Below are 21831 nucleotides of genomic sequence, written 5' to 3'. Positions count from 1 at the left end.
ATATATATATATATATATATATATATATATATATATATATATATATATATATATATATATATATATATGTACATACTTATAAAGTTGGTTCAGTGATATATGTTAAAGTAAATGAAAAAAATCTGCCTTGTCAAGAAACTGAAATAAAATATATTTTTTTCTTTTTTTTATGCTTTTACTTTTACTTTTAATTTTAGTTAACTACTCTCTTTAAAATAAAGGTTCTTCAAGCGATGCCATAGAAGAATGCTTTCTGGTTCCACAAAGAACCATTCAGTCAAAGGTTCTTTAAAGAAGCACCTCTTTCTTACCTTTTTATAATCTGAAGAACCCTCTTTCCCCACAAAGAACCTTGGGTAAACAGAAAGGTTCTTGAGATGTTTAAGGTTCTTTATGGAACCATTTAGACAAGAAAAGGGTCTTCTATGACACTGTGAAGCACCTTTATTTTTAAGAGTGTAGCATAACCCTGCTTTTGGAAACTACATCTATATAAAATAAACGTTATTTTTACTGAATATCTGGCTTTCAGTGTTTACTATAAGTTCATCAGGACATGTGTACAGTAGTAGAGCTGTCTGACAGTGATGTCTGTTGGCAGTGACTTACCGAGCTCAAAGATGTGCAGCGGGACGGTGAAGGTGTGCTGAGCTCCCTCTGCTGGACTCTGACGGGATCTGAACTCCTCACAGGATGGCAGCAGGAGAATCACAGACACCTGATCGCCAACCTGCAGCAACTCCTGCGTGTAGACGCGGTACTCACACGCCTGCACACACACACACACACACACACACACACACACACACACACATGTTGGGTTTACATGTTTTATGGGGACATTCCATAGGCGTAATGGTTTTCATAGTGTACAAACCGTATTTTCTATGGCCCTACACCTACCCTACACCTAAACCTAGCCCTCACAGGAGATTGTGCACACTTTTACTTCCTTAAAAAAACTCATTGGGCATGATTTATAAGCCTGTTTCCTCATGGGGACCAGAGAAATGTCCCCACAAGGTCAAAATCTACTGGTATTCCTATCCTTGTGGGGACATTTGGTCCCCATAACGTGATGAATACCAGGTACACACACACACACACACACACACACACACACACACACACACACACGCTTACACACACACACACACACACACACACACACACACACACACACACACACACGCATATGACTTAACAACGGGTCAGTATTATTTAACAGATTTTTTTAAAATTATTAACCTTTAGGAATTAGGAAATCCCTTTAGGGGATCCAATCGTATCCCCTATCCAATCGTTCATCTGTGGTGGCTGACCACCACAGATTGCCTTCAAACCTGTGGGAAACACTGTTGTCTGTTGTGTTTTCATATTAAAGTATTTAAAAGCTAGATGCAGATTTTTGGATTTGCATCGAACATTCTTTGACTTTTATACATAAAAAAGTGTAACATTTGTTTATGAGTAAAGATTGATCTTCCCTGCTGAAAAAAAAAAACAGCTAAAACCAGCCTAAGCTGGTTGGCTGGTGGTCATCCAGCCTGGTCTTATCTGGTCAGCAGGCTGGTTTTAGAGGGGTTTTGGCCACTTTCTTAGCTGGTCAGGCTGGGAGACCAGCTAAAACCAGCTACTTCCAGTTTAAACCAGCTAAGACCAGTCAATCAGCTTAGGCTGGTTTTAGCTGGTCATCCAGCCTGGTCTTAGCTGGTCAGCAGGCTGGTTTTAGAGGGGTTTTGGCCACTTTCTTAGCTGGCCAGGCTGGGAGACCAGCTGGAACAACCAGCTAAAACCAACCTGACCAGCTTAAACCAGCTAAGACCAGTCAATCAGCTTAGGCTGGTTTTAGCTAGTCATCCAGCCTAGTCTTAGATGGTCAGCAGGCTGGTCTTTCTTAGCTGGTCAGGCTGGGAGACCAGTTGGAACAACCAGCTAAAACCAGCCTGACCAGCTAAAACCAGCTAGGTCCATCTTAAACCAGCTAATACCAGTCAATCAGCTTAAGCTGGTTTTAGCTGGTCATCCAGCCTGGTCTTAGCTGGTCAGCAGGCTGGTTTTAGAGGGGTTTTGGCCACTTCCTTTAGCTGGTCTGGTTGGGAAACCAGCTGGAATAACCAGCTAAAACCAACTACTTCCAGTTTAAACCAGCTAAGACCAGCCAACCAGTTTAGGATGATTTTAGCTGGGGGTTTTTTTCAGCAGGGTGTTGAAAGCATTTGACATGTTCACATAGAATACTATTAACATGTCTATATGCATGAAACCATTCAGAAAAATTTGGGCACAAATGGGTTAAAAAAAAATATATGAACTTAAAATCTCATGGGGTTAAATGAAAAGGTTTGTGAACGTCTGTGTTAAATGAATAAGGTTCTGACGGGTCGTGCTGTTACCCGTTCCAGCGGGACGTTGAGTTTGGTCAGCAGTTGAGTCACTGCAGATCTCAGCTCCTTCACGAAGCCCTCAACACCCGAGCTGTCAATCACAGCATCATCCCCGCCCTCCTGGCTGTCGCAGGCTCCGCCCACCGCATGCTTCTGTAGCCACGCCCACTCCTCCCTGCACAAACACGACCTCTGTTAATCTCTGTCGGTGAGTGCGAATGAATCAGATTGATGTTCTCCAGTCTGACCGTGAGACGTGCGGCCGGTTCCTGACGCGGCTGTGGCACAGCATGTTGGGTAATCGCTGTGGGACCAGGATGCGGAGCTGATCCACGGAGCTGCAGAGCTTCAGGACGCCCACATACAGACCAGACTGAGCTCTCTGCTGACTCCTCCTGTGATATGACAGCATCTCCTGGAGAAACACAAGCATACACAACCATCAGACACTAATAACAGACGTACAGATATGAACCTGTTCTGAATGCTCTCTCAACATTTTAAACATTTTAAAAGTCTTTTTTCTTGGTTTTGCTAGTGTTTCATTGTATCATTTTGCAAACATTATGGTAATGCTACTTTGGATTTTTTTTCCTGAATATTCTAAACATGTAACATTTAAAAAAACACTTGAACCTCCAACTGAAACATTTCCGAAGTAAAATGTTCCATGAACAATGTACAAATAATGTTTTCGTCCTAACGTTTTGAGAACATTATTAAAGAGCAGATCAGACCAGACAACATTAACTCCCGGGTTCATAGACAAGGCTTAAGACTAGTCCCAGACTAAAATGTAATTCTGAGCTCTAATTATGCTAGTAACTTGCTAATCATACTAGCAACATGTTACTCATGCTAGTAGCTTGCTAATCATCAATCAAACATGCTAGTAACTTGTCGGTCATGCTAACGTTATGCTAGTAACTTGCTAATCATGTAAGAAACATGCTAACAGTTAGAAACATGCTAGCAAACTTGCTAATCATGCTAGAAACTACCAACTTGCTAGTCAGGCTAAAAAACATGTTAGAAACATGATAGCAAACTTGTTAATCATGCTAGACACATGCTAGCAACTTGCTAATGACATGCTAATAATACAAGTAATATGTTAATCATGATATAAGCATGCTAGCAACATGCTAATAAACTTTCTAATCATGCTGGAAAAACATGCTAGTAACTTGTTAATCATGACAGAAAATGCTAACAACTTGATAATCATGGTATAAACATGCTAGCGACTTGCTAATAATGTTTGAAACATGCTAGCAGCTTTGCTAATCATGCTAGAAACATGCTAGCAACTTGGTAATAATTGTATAAACATACTAACAGCTTGCAAATCATGACAGAAAATGCTAAAAACTTGATTATCATGCTAGAAACTTGCTGACAACTTGCTAAGCATGATAAAACATGCTAGCAATTTGCTAGTCAGGCTAAAAACATGTTAGAAACATGATAACAAACTTGCTAATCATGCTAGACACATGCTAGCAACTTGCTAATGACATGCTGATAATACAAGTAACATGTTAATCATGATATAAGCATGCTAGCAACATGCTAATAATCTTTCTAATCATGCTGGAAAAACATGCTAGTAACTTGTTAATCATGACAGAAAATGCTAACAACTTGATAATCATGGTATAAACATGCTAGCGACTTGCTAATAATGTTTGAAAAATGCTAGCAGCTTTGTTAATCATGCTAGAAACATGCTAGCAACTTGCTAGTCTGGCTAAAAACATGTTAGAAACATGATAGCAAACTTGTTAATCATGCTAGACACATGCTAGCAACTTGCTAGTCTGGCTAAAAACATGTTAGACACATGCTAGCAACTTGCTAATGACATGCTAATAATACAAGTAACATGTTAATCATGATAGAAGCATGTTAGCAACATGCTAATAAACCTTCTAATCATGCTAGAAAAACATGCTAGTAACTCGCTAATCATGACAGAAAATGCTAACAACTTGATTATCATGCTAGAAACTTGCTAGCAAACTTGATAATCATGATAAAACATGCTAGCAGCTTTGCGAGTCATGCTAGAAACATGCTAGCAATTTGCTAGTCAGGCTAAAAACATGTTAGAAACATGATAGCAAACTTGTTAATCATGCAAGACACATGCTAGCAACTTGCTAATGACATGCTAATAATACAAGTAACATGTTAATCATGATAGAAGCATGCTAGCAACATGCTAATAAACTTTCTAATCATGCTAGAAAAACATGCAAATAACTTGCTAATCATGCAAGAAAATGCTGACAATTTGCTAATCATGCTAGAAACATGCTAGCAATTTGCTAGTCAGGCTAAAAACATGTTAGAAACATGATAACAAACTTGCTAATCATGTTAGACACATGCTAGCAACTTGCTAATGACATGCTAATAATACAAGTAACATGTTAATCATGCTAGAAGCATGCTAGCAACATGCTAATAATCTTTCTAATCATGCTAGAAAAACATGCTAGTAACTTGCTAATCATGACAGAAAATGCTAACAACTTGATTATCATGCTAGAAACTTGCTGACAACTTGCTAATCATGATAAAACATGCTAGCAGCTTTGCAAATCATGCCAGAAACATGCTAGCAATTTGCTAGTCAGGCTAAAAACATGTTAGAAACATGATAGCAAACATGTTAATCATGCTAGACACATGCTAGCAACTTGCTAATGGCATGCTAATAATGCAAGTAACATGTTAAACATGCTAGAAGCATGCTAGCAACATGCTAATAAACTTTCTAATCATGCTAGTAACTTGCTAATCATGCTAGAAACATACTAATAATCTAATCTATCTGTATAAAGTTCAAAACGTTCAGCTTTAACAGCTGCTTTAAACTTTCAAGCTAGGCTTTCTAAACCAAACCAAAAGTTTGTCTTGACAAACTTTGTTATCCAGTTCTCATTGGTGTTGATGTTTGTTATGTTTTTCATGAGTGTGTGGATCACCTTGAGTCTGTGTGTCAGCAGCTCTACAGCTGAGGGTTCTGGCAGCAGCGGCGTCTCGCTCTGGTTTTTCTCCAGGCTGCAGACCGGAAGCCAGTGCAGCGGGGGGTCGGACGGGGTCAGCGGGGTCGTCACCTCTCTCAGGGTCACCAGCAGCACGTTCCCTTGCTGGTCCTTCAGCGGCTTGAAATACACCTGACCCAGATCCACACATCCCACCGACGCCTGCAGACAGACATGACTAGAAGGTTATTATCATTAGCTAAAACCTTAAAAACACACTTTAAAGGTTGTATCAGCGATTTCTAGCCTAAAACATAAAGTGTCAATTTCAGCTGACCTTTCATCACGATTCGCTCGCTGCCTGCCCCATAAATTGTCTGTGAAAAAACCGCGTCTCTCTGGTCAGCCTAGGGTCCGAGATATGCCAAAAAAACAATCGGCACTACCAACCTTTCCACACAAAAACAAACAGTGTTCCAACCAATCAGCGTCAGGGATTTGGTGTTGTGGACTTTCGCTCCGCCTCCCTCACATCCCAGCACCAGTAGGAAAGTCCACAACACCAAACCCCTGACGCTGATTGGTTGGAACACTGTTTGTTTATCTGTGGAATAGTTAACAGCGCCAATTGTTTTTTTTGGCATATCTCGGACCCTAGGCTGACCAGAGAGACGCGTTTTTTTCACAGACAATTTATGGGGCAGGCAGCGAGCGGATCGTGAAGAAAGGTCAGCTGAAATTGACACTTTATGTTTTAGGCTAGAAATCGCTGATACAACCTTTAATAAAATATTTAAAAAATACTGTATTGATTTATTATAAATATTAGTAGCTGAAAAAAAAACTAAATCTCTTAATAAAAAAACTCTTAATAAATCTCTAATAAAATTATGCAAAAAAGAAAATGACATAAAAACTAATTCAAAATATTAATAAATATTCTATAGATATATAACAAAAATAAAACTAATAAAACATCTACTAAAACTAACTCAAATAAATGTAACAAATGTAACAAATATAAAAAAATATTATTATTATAAAAAATATTAAATAAACATTAAACGAAAACAAAATTAGTAAAACTAAAATAAGAATGAAAAACAAAAATAAAATACTGTTTTAAAATATTATAAAAATATTAAATAAACTTATAAAAAATTAGTAAAACTGAAATAAAAATGGAAAACATAAAAATAAAAAAACTAAATTTAAAATATTTAAAAAAAAAGTTAAATAAACTTATAAAAATTTAAACTAAAATAAAAATAGAAAACATAAAAATAAAAATTACTTTAAAATATTCTAAAAATATTAAATAAACTTCTAAAAAATAAAAAAGGTAAAATTAAAAAACAAAATGAAAAACATAAAAATAAAAAAAATGTTTTAAAATATTATGCAAATATTAAATAAACTTATAAAAAATCGTAAAACTAAAATTAAAATGGAAAGCATGAAAATAAAAAAGAAACTGTTTTAAAATATTATTAAAAAATGAACTAAACTTATATAAAAAATGGAAAACAAAAATATTATAAAATATTAAAATATTATAAAACATATTAAATAAACTTATAAAAAAGCAAAAACAGTCAAACTAGAACAAAAATGGAAAACAAAACTAAAAAACTATTTTAAAATATTATAAAAATATTAAATAATCTTATAAAAAATTAGTAAAACTAAAATAAAAATGGAAAACATAAAAATAAAAAAACTAAATTTAAAATATAAAAAAAATGTTAAATAAACTTATAAAAAAATTAAACTAAAATAAAAATGGAAAACATAAAAATAAAAAATGTTTTAAAATATTATAAAAAAATATTAAATAAACATATAAAAAAATTGTAAAACTAAAATAAAAATGGTAAACATAAAAATATAAAAACAGTTTTAAAATATTATAAAAATATCAAATACTAATATTAAATATAAAAATATGAAACTAGTAAAAAATTGTAAAACTAAAATATTATAATAAATATTAAATACTAATATTAAATATTATAAAAAATATGAAAAAAGTAGTGAAACTAAAATAAAAATGGAAAACATAAAAATTAAATCACTGAAAATGTGGTAACACTTTATGATAAAGTTCATTAGTTAACATTAAGTGAGAATGAACAATACTTTTACAGCATTTATTCATCTTAGACTTGAGCATATAGCATTATACAAGTACATATACTAATATATATTTAATCAGGCCGTTTTTGTGTGAGTGTGACTGGATTCTCTGGTACCTGCAGCTGTGCGACGGCCCTCAGGAAACTCAGTCTGTTCTGCAGCAGCGATGAAGATGAAGAGAGCGATGAAGACGACAGAACCTGCAGCAGACGGGGCACCTGCGTCCACGCACATGACAGCTGAGACACACAGAGAGACTCGTGAGGAGACACAGAGGAGAAACACAGGAGAAACCAATGCGTCTGATCGCCCGCTGACCTTACAGAACCACAGGAAGTCCTGCGTGACGGACGTGGAGCAGCTCTGGATCTCCACCAGAGGGAGCTGATCGTCCGGCGTCACCAGAACACTGTCCTTCTGGTAGAAGACACACGCCAGATACACGCCTCTACAACACACATGACACTCATTACACATCTACAGCGCCAATCACACTTTCTATTTGCAAAACTGATTCAATCAGTGGACTTTCCTAGTTGTTTTAAATTGAAAAGTGCCTAAAATAATTCTAATTATATTTTAAAACTTTAATAGCTAAATGTTATTCAGGTTTTCTGCAATATAAAAAAATATTAAATAGTAAATAGAATAAAACATGTAATATTATTATTGTAACTATATGTAAAACCATTAAAAAATCATTATATGAAATATAAAATTAATGTTATTTAAGATAAAATAAAACAATAAACTTATTTCAGCTAGTTGCCAAGAAAACATCAAATTAAGTACTCAAATTAGAAGTGTTTCAAATTAAAATGAAAATTAGGATATACTAAAATAACTCAAGTTAAAATAAAAATAATAAAAACAAAGATATGGCTATTAGGAAAACCTAATACAAATGACAAAAATAAATAAATTCTAAAATGTTAACTTATAAACACTTACACACTCACAAAAAAATTCTAAATATTATTAACAACATAAAAAAAACTAAAAATGAATTTAAAACATAAAAACTACATAGATATTACAAAAACTGACAGAAATCACAATAATATGCAAAAAAATTCTTCTGCTCACCAAGCCTGCATTTAATTTATTCAAAGTACAGCAAAAACAGACAAGAATCAAAATATATTTAGTATTTAAAATAATTGATTTGATCCAAAAAACAGAAAAGTTTTGAAATATTTTTACTATTTATGTATTTGTTTTTTATCCAAAATACAAAAAATCCCAAAAATTTTTTTTAACTATTTAAAATAATTGATTTGATCCAAAATAAAGAAAAAAACAAAAACAGAAAAAATACTATTTAAAATAATGGATCTGATTAAAAATACAGCAAAAACTGAAACATTTTGAAACATTTTTACTATTTATGTATTTGTTTTTATCCAAAATTCATTCAAAAACAGATTTTTTTTTAAACTATTTAAAATAATTGATTTGATCCAAAATAAAGAAAAAACTAAAACAGAAAAAATACTATTTAAAATAATGGATCTGATTCAAAATACAGCAAAAACTGAAACATTTTGAAACATTTTTACTATTTATGTATTTGTTTTTATCCAAAATTCATCAAAAACTGATTTTTTTTTTTTTTTACTATTTAAAATAATTGATTTAATCCTAAATACAGCAAAAACTGAAACATTTTGAAACATTTTTATTATTTTAAATAATTGATTTGATCCAAAATAAAGAAAAACTAAAACAGAAAAAATACTATTTAAAATAATGGATCTGATTTAAAATACAGCAAAAACTGAAACATTTTGAAACATTTTTACTATTTATAATTTTGATTTTAAATAGTAAAAATTTAAAATAACTGTTTTCTATCCGAATATATTTAAAAATGTTATTTATTCCTGTGACTTCAAAGCATCATTACTCCAGTCTTCAGTGTCACATGATCCTTCAGAAATCATTCTAATATGCTGATTTGCTGTTAAAAAAACATTTATTATTATTATTATTGTTGTTTTTATTGTTGTTGAAAACAGCTGAGTAGATTTTTTTCAGGTTTCTTTAATGAATAGAAAGTTCAGAAGAACAGCATTTATATATTTGAAATAGAAATCTTTTGTAACAATACAAATGTCTTCATATTTATATAGGAGGCGCATGAAGGCGAAGTATAAAAACAAGTCCAAACACACCAAAGTAACCTTGAGATTGGGCAAGGAAACACTGAACTGAATCTAACATATATAGACAGGTGAATGATACATCGACAGGTGTTGGTGATAACTAATAAAGACTAAATGAGAACAGGAAACAGGAATAACCAAATATGGGCACAGGAGAAAGAAACCAACATAAACAGTCTAAAGGGGTGTGACAGGTATAGTGTATAATGTTAGAAAAGCTTTTTTATTTTAGATAAATGTTGATCTTTGGATCTTTCTATTCATCAAAAAAATCCTTTAAAAAAAGTTTAAATATTGATACTAATATATATAATCACTAAAATCATGTTATTTCTTGAATAGCAAATCAGCATATTAGAATGATTCTGATGGATCATGTGACACTAAAGACTGGAGTAATGATGCTGAAAATTCAGCTTTGATCACAGAACTAAATTATATTTTAAAATATATCCAAATAGAAAGCAGTTATTTTAAATAGTAAAAATATTTCACAATATTACTGTTGTTGCTGTACTTTAGATCAAATAAATGCAGGCTTGGTGAGCAGAAAAGTTCTTTAAAAAACATTGGAAATCTTCCTGTCCAAAAACCTTTGAGTGGTAGCGTATATAGTTAATTTCCATGACTTTTCCAGGGATAGAAATTACAAACAATAAGGCTGCCTCACATATTTTTCAGATTTTCCAATATTTTAAAGCGAGACACTGTTGAATAGGATAAAAAAAAAAATCTTTCCTTACCAAGTTCATTGATTACTTCCATAATTGATCATTTTTTGTATTACAAGTTTTCTAAAATGTTGGGTTTAAATATGCAAATGAGGCATTATTTAATGAAATATGCACTAATTTGCATACATTTCTAGTACAAAAATCTAAACACTGGTGAAGTCAGTTTTAAAATTACTTGTTTAATTTTTTGACATATTAGAGTCAAATGTTTTTACAGATGAAATTTTGTGTATCTCATTTTTTTCACTCCATAATTTAAAAAAAAAAACAGACATGAAACACTATATATATATATATATATATATATATATATATATATATATATATATATATATATATATATATATTTTTTTTTTTTTTTTTTTTTTTTTACCATTTTTGAAGAATAAAATGTTGTATGAAATCAAGCTAATTATATATGAACAAATCCCTCTGTAATCCCTCTATAAAAGAAACAATTAACAGTGTCTTTTGGATGTTTTCTTTTCACTAGTCTGAAACAACTAAAAAAAAAAAAAAGCCCAAAATCTCAAACTGGACAGGTCTAGAAAAAAACATAGTTTTTGCCTGCAGTGTCTCCCGTTAAGAATCCCAATTCCTCAAGTATTTGAAATCTCTGAGCTGAGACAGTAATTCTGATTTGTGTAGAAGTGAAGTCTGATGTTTCTCACCTCTGTAAGAGACGAACGAACCTGCTGGAGTGAAAGAGCTGCTTTAGTCCACGAGACACAGACACTCTCTTCACAGGGCTTGTGTTTTCTGAAACACACACGTTTGTTCATTATGACACTAATTGACTGTGTTTCAGTGGTTTATGTGTGTGTTTGTGTACCGATGAGTGTGGGTTCTCTGATCTGCTGTGAGATTCTCCTGACGGCTGCGGCTGGATTTCTGGGTCTCACTGTCACACCGCAGCACGCGCTCCAGCCTAAACACACACACAAACAACACTCAAATATTATTACAATTCAAAATAACTGGTTTTCTATGCGTTGAAATGTAAATACGAAGCTGAATTTTCAGCATCATTACTTTATTTTATTAATCTATCTATCAAACATTGAGCTTTTAAAACTTCTTTAAACTTCAAACTATTTCAGACTGAAAACCCTTAGACTTAAAACTTGGAAATCTTTTTAAACTCCTTAAACTGTTCAACCTTTTGAATACTTTTCAAACTTTCTGGTCCAGCTTTCTCAAGCCGACTTCAATTTTGTTATCTAGTTATTATTAATATTATTTACATATTTCATATTAGTGTTTTATTTCACATTTTTTAAATGTAGCTAGAATTTTTGTGACTTTGTTGTGAGCTTTTGTCATTTTTATTAGTTTTTTAAATAAGTGTAGTTGTATTCATTTAGTTTCAGTTATTTTACAACATTACGTTAAACTAACTGACAAATAAGAAACATTTCCAGTGCAACTATTTTCTTTCAGTTAACATTTATTTAATTCCAAGCAGTGGTTTTACTTTTAGTTTCATTTTAGTTAATTATAACAATCCCTAACAACATTCCCTAAAAAATAAAAAAATATTGGTTTAATGTGTGTTGATGTGTCTAACATAATTTTATTTACATTTTTTCTGGATCTTTATTCTTTATTTTAATATTCAAAATGATGTCTAATTAATTGAATTTATACAGCTTTAACAACTACATTTATTACAACATTGGGAAATAGTCTCCTATTATTTTTTTTATTTTTTTTACAAATTCTATTTGTATCATTATTATTATTTTTACTGAATTTTAATTGTTTCATAACATTTATAAAAATCAGAAAACATGTCTAATCAACTAATTCAAAGAGTTTAACATGTAACATAATGTATAAAATAATTTTACTACAATTTATTATATGTACAATTTATTCAATAATTTATTACAATTTAGAAAGAATTTGGTCCTTTTTTCCCCTAAATTATTATTATTATCATTTATTTTTTTTTATTTATTTTTTTTTACAAATTCCATGTTTTTATTGAAATTTTTCTGGATTCTGTTTTAAAGAAATACTGCTTTAATATGCGATATTCCTGCAGTTGTCATTACTCACTGGACGGAGCGGCACACAGCGGGCTGCTGCTCACAAACGAACCCCAACCTCTGACGTTATACGCACTGACCCGCACGTAATACTGCACACCCTACACACACAAATCAGAAATTATACATCTATATACAGCCAAGCCCAAAATTATTCATACCCCTGGCAAATTCTGACTTAAAGTTATTTTTATATTCTCCTTTTTTATACACCAAATGAAGGCTACATCATTGTGGCCAAACAATTCCATTTTAATTTCATCTGACCATAAAACAGAAAACCTTCTTTGTCCAGATGAGCATTTGCAAAGGCCAAGTGGGCTTTTGTGTGCCTTATCTGGAGAAGTGGTGTCCACTTTGGTCTGTGTCTGTGGAGCCCAGTGGTGTTCAGTGTCCTTTGGACTGTCCGCCTTGAGATGTTGCCACCGGCAGAGCCCAGATTCATCAGGATGGCCTTGGTGGTGATCCTTGGTGATTCTTTTTTACCTCTCTCACTATCCTCCTGGCCAGCACAGGTGTCACTTTTGGCTTCCGACCACATCGTCTGAGATTTTTCACATGTCTTGTATTTTTTAATAATAATTTGCATTGTAGCCACTGGAACTACAAAACATTTATATATTGACTTATAGAACTTTCCTGACTTGTGAGCAGCCACAATGCGCAGCCGCAGGTCCTTAGTGAGCTCCTTTGTCTTAGCCATGACTGTCCACAAACCAACAGCAGAGAGCTTCTGTTTTTCACCGGTTGAGTTGACTAAAACAGCTGTTCCCAATGAATCAGGATAATTAGGATGCTTTAGAACAGCTTGGACTATTTGGAATGGTATAGAACTTTGGATTTTCCCACAGACTGTGACAGTTTGCAAAGGGTATGAAGGGTATAATTTTGGACATGCCAGTTTTTCTTCAAATGTAAACAAAAGCTGAGAAATATTTTTATTTTTATTTTTCACAATGATGCCTCTTGTACATCGTTAACGATAACTTTTGGGAGAAGCCTGTGTTGTTTCCGGTCAAAAAAAAAAAAATTGCTAGTTGAATAGAAGTAACTTTAAGTCACAATTTGCCAGGAGTGTGAATAATTTCGGGCTTGACTGTATGTTGTACATTGATGAATGTGTGTGTGTCTTACAGTCTGGAGTCCTGTGATGCTGAACTCTGGGTTTCTGGTGTTAGTGATGAATCCGGTGCCACACAGAGGATGAAAACTCGATGAAGAGCTCCATTCAACTACACACACACACACACAGGTGAGTCATGACATCATCAGTCACATGGCTGTGGTCACATGATGTCATCTCACCTCTGTATCGGCTGATGAGGCCGTTCGTCTGGCCAGCGGGTTCAGTGACGCGCACACACAGACAGCTGTCGCTTGTAACCAGCAGGACAGCGCTGGCGGGTGGCCCAGGTGGAGCTGAGAGAAATGATAAGGTGTTATGAGTCACATGACATCTACAGTGTGTGTGTGTGTGTGTGTGTGTGTGTGTGTGCATGTTCATACCGGTCGTGTGGAATCTGTCCCTCATGCGACGGTAAAGTTCCCACCGCTGCGTCCACTGATCCACGTTCTTCTGCAAGTCCGTCTGTGACTGAAGCTCCGCCTTCACTCTGAGTAGAAGCTCCGCCCTCCACTCCTCCAGCTTCTGCTCAGCCAATGAGACCAGCTCATCCAGCTTAAGCGACCAATCAGAGGCCGAGCTCACTGTGGCAGGATGATGAGAGGCATTATTATTATTATTTTTATTTAATTTTTTTTTTACAAATTCCATGTTTACTTTTACATTTTTTCTGGATCCTGTATTAATTGTTTATTTTACAATTGGGCAATAATGTCGTCTGATTTGTTTATTTATTTATTTTTTTACAAATTCTACTGTTCTTCTTCTTATTTTTTATATTTATTATTATTATTATTATTATTTACAAATTTAGAATAATTTGGTCTTTTTTTCCTAAATTATTACTTTTATTTACAAATTTCACGTTTTTATTTACATTTTTATGGATTCTGTTTTAATGGTTTAATTTTAATGTTAAAATTATGTCTTATTAACTAAATTCATAAAGCTTTAACAGCTACATTTCTTACAAAATTGGGCAATAGTGTTGTATATAAAAATTTTTTTTCACAAATTCCATTTTTATAATAATTTTTTTCCTGAATAATAACATTTTAATAATCAGAAAACATTGAATCAACTGATTCAAAAAGTTGTATACATAATGTAAAAATAATTTCATAATGTATAAAATATAACAATGTATAGAATACAATTTATTTAATAATTTATTAATTAAAATATATTACATTTATTAAAGTGTTAACAATAGGGTACTTTGAAAACGAGTATATAAAGGTATGTAAAATCAATCAGATAAAAAAGTTTTTTATTGTAATTAATAATAAACCATTAACATTACAAATAAATAATATAAATAATAAACAACAATTAAATATTAATAAAAAATATTAATAAATATTAAATGTTTTATTACAACCACAGTTTATTAAATCATTTATTAATTTAGGGTCCTATGAAATAAGTTGTTGGTTTTTTTTTGTTTTGTTTTTACAAATTAAAAAAGCATGTCTAATTATTTTTTTCATTAAATGTTACCATTTAATAATTTATTAATACTTATGATTTATTTATAAATTATGATGATACGTTATTAAATAATTAGATTTACAATTTATAACATATATACTTATTATTAGTAGTACTAATTGTTATTATTTAATTTAAATTTTATTTTTTGTTTACAAAAATAGGGTCCTGTGAAATTAGTTTTTTACCACTCTAAATTTTATTGTATTTTTTTTAAATCCTCTGGCAATCACGTGTGTCACTCACAGGTGGGGTTGTGTTTGGCTCCAGCCTTCACCAGCACCTGCAGCAGTGGTGCATTATGGGTAAGAGCGGCCACATCCAACGGCACCAGCCCGAACTCACTGACGCTGTTCACCCATCCATCTTTCGCTTTTTCTTTGGATAACAGATGCTGAACCGCAAGCATGTCTTCATTCTCCAGCGCGTCCCACAGACACGAGTACTAAACACACACACAGTCATGTAGACGGCAAGACATTCACTATATATATATATATATGTATATGTATATGTATATATATATATATATATATATATATATACATACATACATACATACACGCATAATGTATTACGATATTGAGTTACTCCTTAAAAAAGTAACTAATTACGTTACTTTTTATGGAAAGTAATGCGTTACATTACTTTTGCATTACTTTTTACATCTAGGCAGGGCTTGCTTGTTTGTTTTAATATAAAAAGTTACATTTTTGGCAAATGTAAAAGCCTTTTCACACCAAAGGTCTCAGGCTTAGAGAATAGTACATTCACATCTATACAGTAGACTGCAGAAGAAAAAATGTCAAAATGTCAACTCTAACAGTAAAAAAAGGAAAACAAATGTTAGATTATCTTGAGTAATTTTTGCTTATTAGTATGGATGAATTGGATCATCGAAGCTCGGCCGCAAAGACATCAGTTAATAAAATAGGATTAAATACAGGATATTTTATTATTTAACAATTAATTATTGCAGGTTTGCGTTGAATTTCACTGTCTTTATTCATTTTGGGGAATACTGTATCTGTTTTTTTTAGTGAGTGAGATGAATTAATGCATGTTCACATTTATTCTAGAACTAAAGTAACATCTTACTCACGATTTTTCTCAACATGCACTGTAAAAAGTTTTCAACAGTTTCAACTTAAACACTTAAGTTCTTCAGCTGCCTTAAAATTTTAAGTTAAATCAACTTCCAGATAAGTCATTTTAACTAATTTTATTGTCGTGAGTTGAAATGACTTGTAGTTTTAGGTTGATTTAACTTAAGATTTTAAGGCAGCTGCTAAACTTAAGTTTTTAAGTTGAAACTGGGGACAACTTTTTACAGTGTGGGAACAGGAGAGCTTTCAATTAATAAATGGGGGAAACAGTAACTGGTGTTACTTATTTGAAAAAGTAACAGATATTTTCTTGTCAATTAAAAAATAATGCGTTACTTTAGTTAATTGGAAATGTAATATTATGCAAACATACCCCCAACACTGTATATATATGTGTCTGTGTGTATGTATATATATATATATATATATATATATATATATATATATATTTTTTTTTTTACCTCAGCTGGTCCTCTGCTCAGCCGCCTCCTCCAATCAGAAGGCTCCGCCTCACTGTGAGAAGCTCCGCCCCTCAGTTTGAGTGACAGGCTCCTGTAGATGCGTTTGGGTGAGACAGGGCCAAGGGAACGCCTCCTTTGGGGCGGAGCCATCACGACATCACTGCTGACAGAGGGATAGGATCCTTCATCATCACCATCATCGTCAGGTGATCAAACACAGTGTCTGTCAGTCTGTTTTTCACAGAGGAACTGCTGCACTTTCTCTGATTAAAAGTTTATCTGATCATTTCTGCAAACATCACTATGACTCTCATCTTCCTCTTGCATTCACACTCTTCCTGCTTTATATACAGTATTTCCTCATCACATCTCACAAACACACCAAACTACTGACTGAAACCAAATAACACACCCACACATCTTCATTAATATGAGTTTGTGATGAGATTTTAGGTGATTTTAACGGTTTACTTTCATTTTCTCCTGTTAAATGTGATTCATATTGTAAAGCCAAACAGTTGACGCGCTTGTAAAAAATGTTGTTTACATGAGAAGAACATTACCCTGAATATTTACATACATTAAAAACAGTGTTTGTGGCTTTTATGGACAGTAAAAGGTTAATTTGAACGTCGTTTATAGTTTTAAATGGTTAGCGACGGTTAACGGTTATTCACATAAACAATGAAAATATAGCCTACCTACCATAAATAACGCGACTAAACATAGTAGGAAAACACGACTTTACATGTATTTATCTCTCAGTTACAGATAAAACAACAAGAGTTTTACCGTTAGAAACGAGCGCAGATGATTCTCCGTCAATCTCCTCCGATGTTTCCTCAAGTCGCGAAGAATATCACAACGTTAACCTAGCGTTATAAACCACAGTTTAATTTTTAGAAACGCATCTATTCCCGTCATTAAGACCAACTCTGTTAATAACACGGATGGAGAGGGTGTGCACGAGCCCGCAAACTCCCTCAGTGTTCCGGCACGCGCGCTCGCGCACATTCAACGGATGTGTGTTTGCTTTATCTAGCACGCGCACTGTATACGAGGACATACACCTATGGCTACTGAAATAATTAAATGTATAGTTAGGGATCAATTATTTTGATTAATGTAATTGTTCACAGTGCCACAGTCTGCTCAGACGTCATGTTTTTGTGTATTTATTGAAATGTCTGGTAGCCTAAAAACAAAAACAATCATATAAAGTCATAGTTATGTGATAAAACGTCGAAATTATGACTTATTAAATCGAAATTATGACTTAGTCATAACTGTGAGACAAAATTCGGAATTATGACTTTAAAAGTCGATTAAAAAGTCGAAATTTACTTAAGTCAAAATGATGACTTGGTTAAAATTATGATTTATGATTTAGTCGAAATTATTAGATAATCTCAAAATTTTGAGATCAAAATTATGATTTAAGTAATTTCGAGATAAAAAAGTATACATTATGACATAAAGTCGACATTATATAATGAAAAATCCAAATTATGATTTGTAAAGTCGAAATTATGAGATAAAAATCTAAATTATGAGGTGTCATAATTTCGAGATAAGAAGTCTCAATCTTAGAAAGTCAAAATTATGATTTATAAAGTTGAAATTATGAGATTAAAAATTAAAAAATGATTACTTAGAAAGTCGAAATTATGAGAGTCAAAATTATTAAATAAAAAGTCGAAATTATGATCTGTCATAATTTAGAGATAAAAAGCCTAAATTATGATTTATAAAGTCGAAATTATGATATAAAAAAGTAAAAATTAGGACTTTAAAAGTTGAATTGATGTTGACTTGAAAAAAAAAAACGTAAGTCATCATTTTTATTAAGTATGTCACAATTTCGAGATAAGAAGTCTGAATTATGTCTTATAACGCCATAATTATGATTTACACAATTTAAATTATGAGATTAAAAGGTCAAAGTTATGACTCATAAAATGTAAATTATGGGAAACAGTTGAAATTAAGAAATACAAAAAATCCAAATTATGACTTCTAAAGTTAAAATTTTGAGATTAAAAAAAAAATCTAAATTATAACAAAATCCAAATTATGATATAAAAAAATCCAAAATTTGTAAGTCAAAATTATTAAATAAAAAGTCTAAATTATGACCTAAATCATAATTTCGAGATAAAAAAGTATTATGATTTATAAAGTCGAAATTATAAGATTAAAAAACTAAAATTATAAAATAAAAGTAGAAATAGAAATTTAAAAAGTTGAAATTATGAGACAGTCAAAATTATGAAATAAAAATGAAAAATAATGATTTATAAAGTTAAAATTATTAGATTAAAAAAATGAAATTATGATTTAGTTGAAATTATGAGAAAAAGTAAAAAATCTGACTCAAAGTCGAAATAAAAAGACAAAATTATGACTTAAATCATAATTTCAAGATAATAAAGTATAAATTATGACTAAAATCGAAATTATGAGATTACAAATTCTAAATTATGAAGTATACAGTTGAAATTATGAGATAAAAAGTCAAAAGTATGAAATAAAAAGTCAAAATTATACTTTCGAGGTAAGAAGTCTCAATTATGGCTTATAAAGTCAAAATTATGATTTGTAAAACTGAAATTATGAGATTAAAAAGTCAAAGTCGAAATTATAACTTATAAAGTCAAAATTGAAGGAAAAGGTGAAATTACAACTTATAAAGTCAAAATTATGTAAAAAGTATGACAAAGTCGAAATTAAGATATTAAAATGATTATTTATACAGTTTAAATAATGAGATAAAAAGTCAAAAGTATGAAATAAAAAAGTCAAAATTATGACTTTTAAGATTTATAAAGTCTAAATTATTATACAAAAAGTCAAAATTATGACGAGATTAAAAAAATCAAAAATTAAGATCGAAATTATGAGGAAAAGTTGAAATTCTGAAATAAAGTCGAAATTATTAAATATTCAAAATTATTACTTAGAAAGTCTAAATTATGAAATAAATAAATTATGTCTTGTCATAATTCGGAGATAAAAAGTCAAAATTATGATATAAAAAGTACAAATTAGGACTTTGAAAGTTGAAATGTCACAATTTCGAGATAAAAGTCTCAAATATGGCTTGTAAAGTCAAAATTCTGATATAAAAAGTACAAATTAGGACTTCAAAAATTGAAATTATGACGTGAAAAAACGTATCATTTTTTTTTTTTTATCATTTCCATTAAGTATGTCATAATTTCAACTTTTTAAGGCATGTTTTTTTTTTTCTTACATGGCGGATGTGGGCTTCCATATATTTCCGTGAAGGTAGCGTGGGATCTCGCAGCTGCCTAAATGTGATATTTTACTTGTTGAAGATCTATACCAGTGAGAGAAAGCATTAGCCTGCTCTGTTGTTCAAGTGTAACCAGTGTTGACTTCTGGGGAAGTGTTTGTCTCTGGTCTCGAGTGCTTGTCATCATGACTGTGTGTTAAACATTCACTGCGGTTTCTGCAGACAAGTCTTCTCATTTCATCTCCCACCCACGGGCTAAAAATGACAATAACTTTGTCTTTCACACATACACAATCAAACCCACAGAGATTTCAGTGCCTACACACTGTTTGAACTGCATTGTTTTTACTGAAACTGGTTCCTATTTCATTTCTTTTGGACAGGAGCTGAATGAAGCTTTGTGAAAGATAAAATAATTATTAAATTACCTCTGACCTGCGATATAAACAAGAACGGATCAACAGCCGCATGAGCCAGACACGTCTATATGAAGCCACATACAGCGCTCATGATGAGAAATGGCTTGTTAAAACACGAACAGGAAGTGGTTTTACTGCTGAGCAGAGCTAGTGGCCTCACGCATTTAAGATGCAGTTGCTACAGAGACAAAACAGTGACCGCCGCTGCTAAACCACACTAAACTGACTGGCTGAAACTTAGAAAAAAACCCTGTCAACAAAAACCCCATAAACAAATAAATCCAATGATGAAACTGATGCTAAAACTCTTTAATCAACAAACTAATTACATACAGAAAACAATCAATGAACACTTGCTTTATAATCACTTGAGCTGTGAGTCACTTCTGATTTTTTAATCTAATTGAGAAAATCGTTGGATTCAAGCATTTACATGTTTGTTTGTTTTTTTGTTTGTTTCAGATTATTACAGATCCGCACCATTTCCGTCAAATCCATGCAAATTTCCTTCAGACTGGATTGTAGGATGCCGTTTTAATGCCACGGTAAATATTTTTCTAAATATCTAAGATTACATGAATGATTAAAGTCAAAATATTTTAAAAAAATAAAGTCGCAATATTACGAGAATAAAGTCAAAATATTTTGAGAATAAAAACGAAATGTTTCGAGAATGAAGCCGACATTTTTCGCGAATAAAGTCAAAATATTTAGAGAATAAAGTCGAAATGATTTCAGAATAAAATTGAAATATTACGAGAATAAAGTAAAAATGTTTCCAGAATAAAGTCGAAAAATTTTACGAGAATAAAGCCTAAATATTTCGAGAATGAAGTCGATATGTTTCGAGAATAAAATTAAAATATTGAGAATAAAGTCAAAATATTTCGAGAATGAAGTCAACATTTTTCAAGAATAAAGTCGATATGTTTCAAGAATGAAGTCAAAATGTTTCGAGAATAAAATAGAAATATTACGAGAATAAAATAGAAATATTACGAGAATAAAGTCTAAATATTTTGAGAACGAAGTCGACATTTTTCAAGAATAAAGTCAAAATATTTTGAGAATGAAATCAACATTTTTCAAGAATAAAGTCGATATGTTTCAAGAATGAAGTCGAAATTTTTCAAGAATAAAGTCGATATGTTTCAAAAATGAAGTCGAAATGTTTTGAGAATAAAATATAAATATTACGAGAATAAAGTCTAAATATTTTGAGAATGAAATCAACATTTTTCAAGAATAAAGTCGATATGTTTCAAGAATGAAGTCAAAATGTTTCGAGAATAAAATAGAAATATTACGAGAATAAAATAGAAATATTACGAGAATAAAATAGAAATATTACGAGAATAAAGTCTAAATATTTTGAGAACGAAGTCGACATTTTTCAAGAATAAAGTCGAAATGCTTTAAGAATGAAGTCGAAATTTTTCAAGAATAAAGTCGATATGTTTCAAGAATGAAGTCGAAATGTTTTGAGAATAAAATAGAAATATTACGAGA

The 21831-nt window shown here is 31.7% G+C and overlaps 2 protein-coding genes across 2 annotated transcripts in view; both read right to left on the bottom strand.

The window, feature by feature from the left end:
* The window catches only part of LOC141284469 (GTPase IMAP family member 4-like), a 480107-nt gene that overhangs the window by 20996 nt on the left and 437280 nt on the right, over positions 1-21831 (bottom strand). The window lies entirely within an intron of this gene.
* LOC141342010 (ankyrin repeat and fibronectin type-III domain-containing protein 1) lies at positions 539-17776 on the bottom strand. The gene is made up of 15 exons (XM_073846445.1): positions 17440-17776; positions 16648-16810; positions 15327-15525; positions 13973-14173; positions 13772-13885; positions 13601-13698; positions 12477-12567; positions 11248-11343; positions 11087-11174; positions 7835-7964; positions 7633-7755; positions 5381-5602; positions 2636-2802; positions 2397-2562; positions 539-769 (listed from the first exon to the last, which is right to left on the bottom strand). The coding sequence occupies exons 2-15, from the start codon at positions 16795-16797 to the stop codon at positions 539-541; spliced, it is 2076 nt and encodes a 691-aa protein (XP_073702546.1). The 5' UTR covers positions 16798-16810; positions 17440-17776.

This window comes from Garra rufa, chromosome 1 (assembly GCF_049309525.1).
Source record: "Garra rufa chromosome 1, GarRuf1.0, whole genome shotgun sequence".
In the NCBI taxonomy this organism is placed as follows: Eukaryota; Metazoa; Chordata; class Actinopteri; order Cypriniformes; family Cyprinidae; genus Garra; species Garra rufa.
Note: the sequence above shows the minus strand (reverse complement) of the source record. Positions and strands in the feature narration are given on the sequence as shown.

What these genes read in the sequence shown, in the direction of transcription:
- LOC141342010 (XM_073846445.1), bottom strand. Translation starts at nt 16,797, where the DNA reads ATGGCTCCGCCCCAAAGGAGGCGTTCCCTTGGCCCTGTCTCACCCAAA. An exon ending in GGGCCGTCGCACAGCTGCAG is followed by an intron (nt 5,603 to 7,632) that starts GTACCAGAGAAT and finishes GTCTGTCTGCAG; the next exon opens with GCGTCGGTGGGATGTGTGGA. An exon ending in TCAACGTCCCGCTGGAACGG is followed by an intron (nt 770 to 2,396) that starts GTAACAGCACGA and finishes GTGTGTGTGCAG; the next exon opens with GCGTGTGAGTACCGCGTCTA.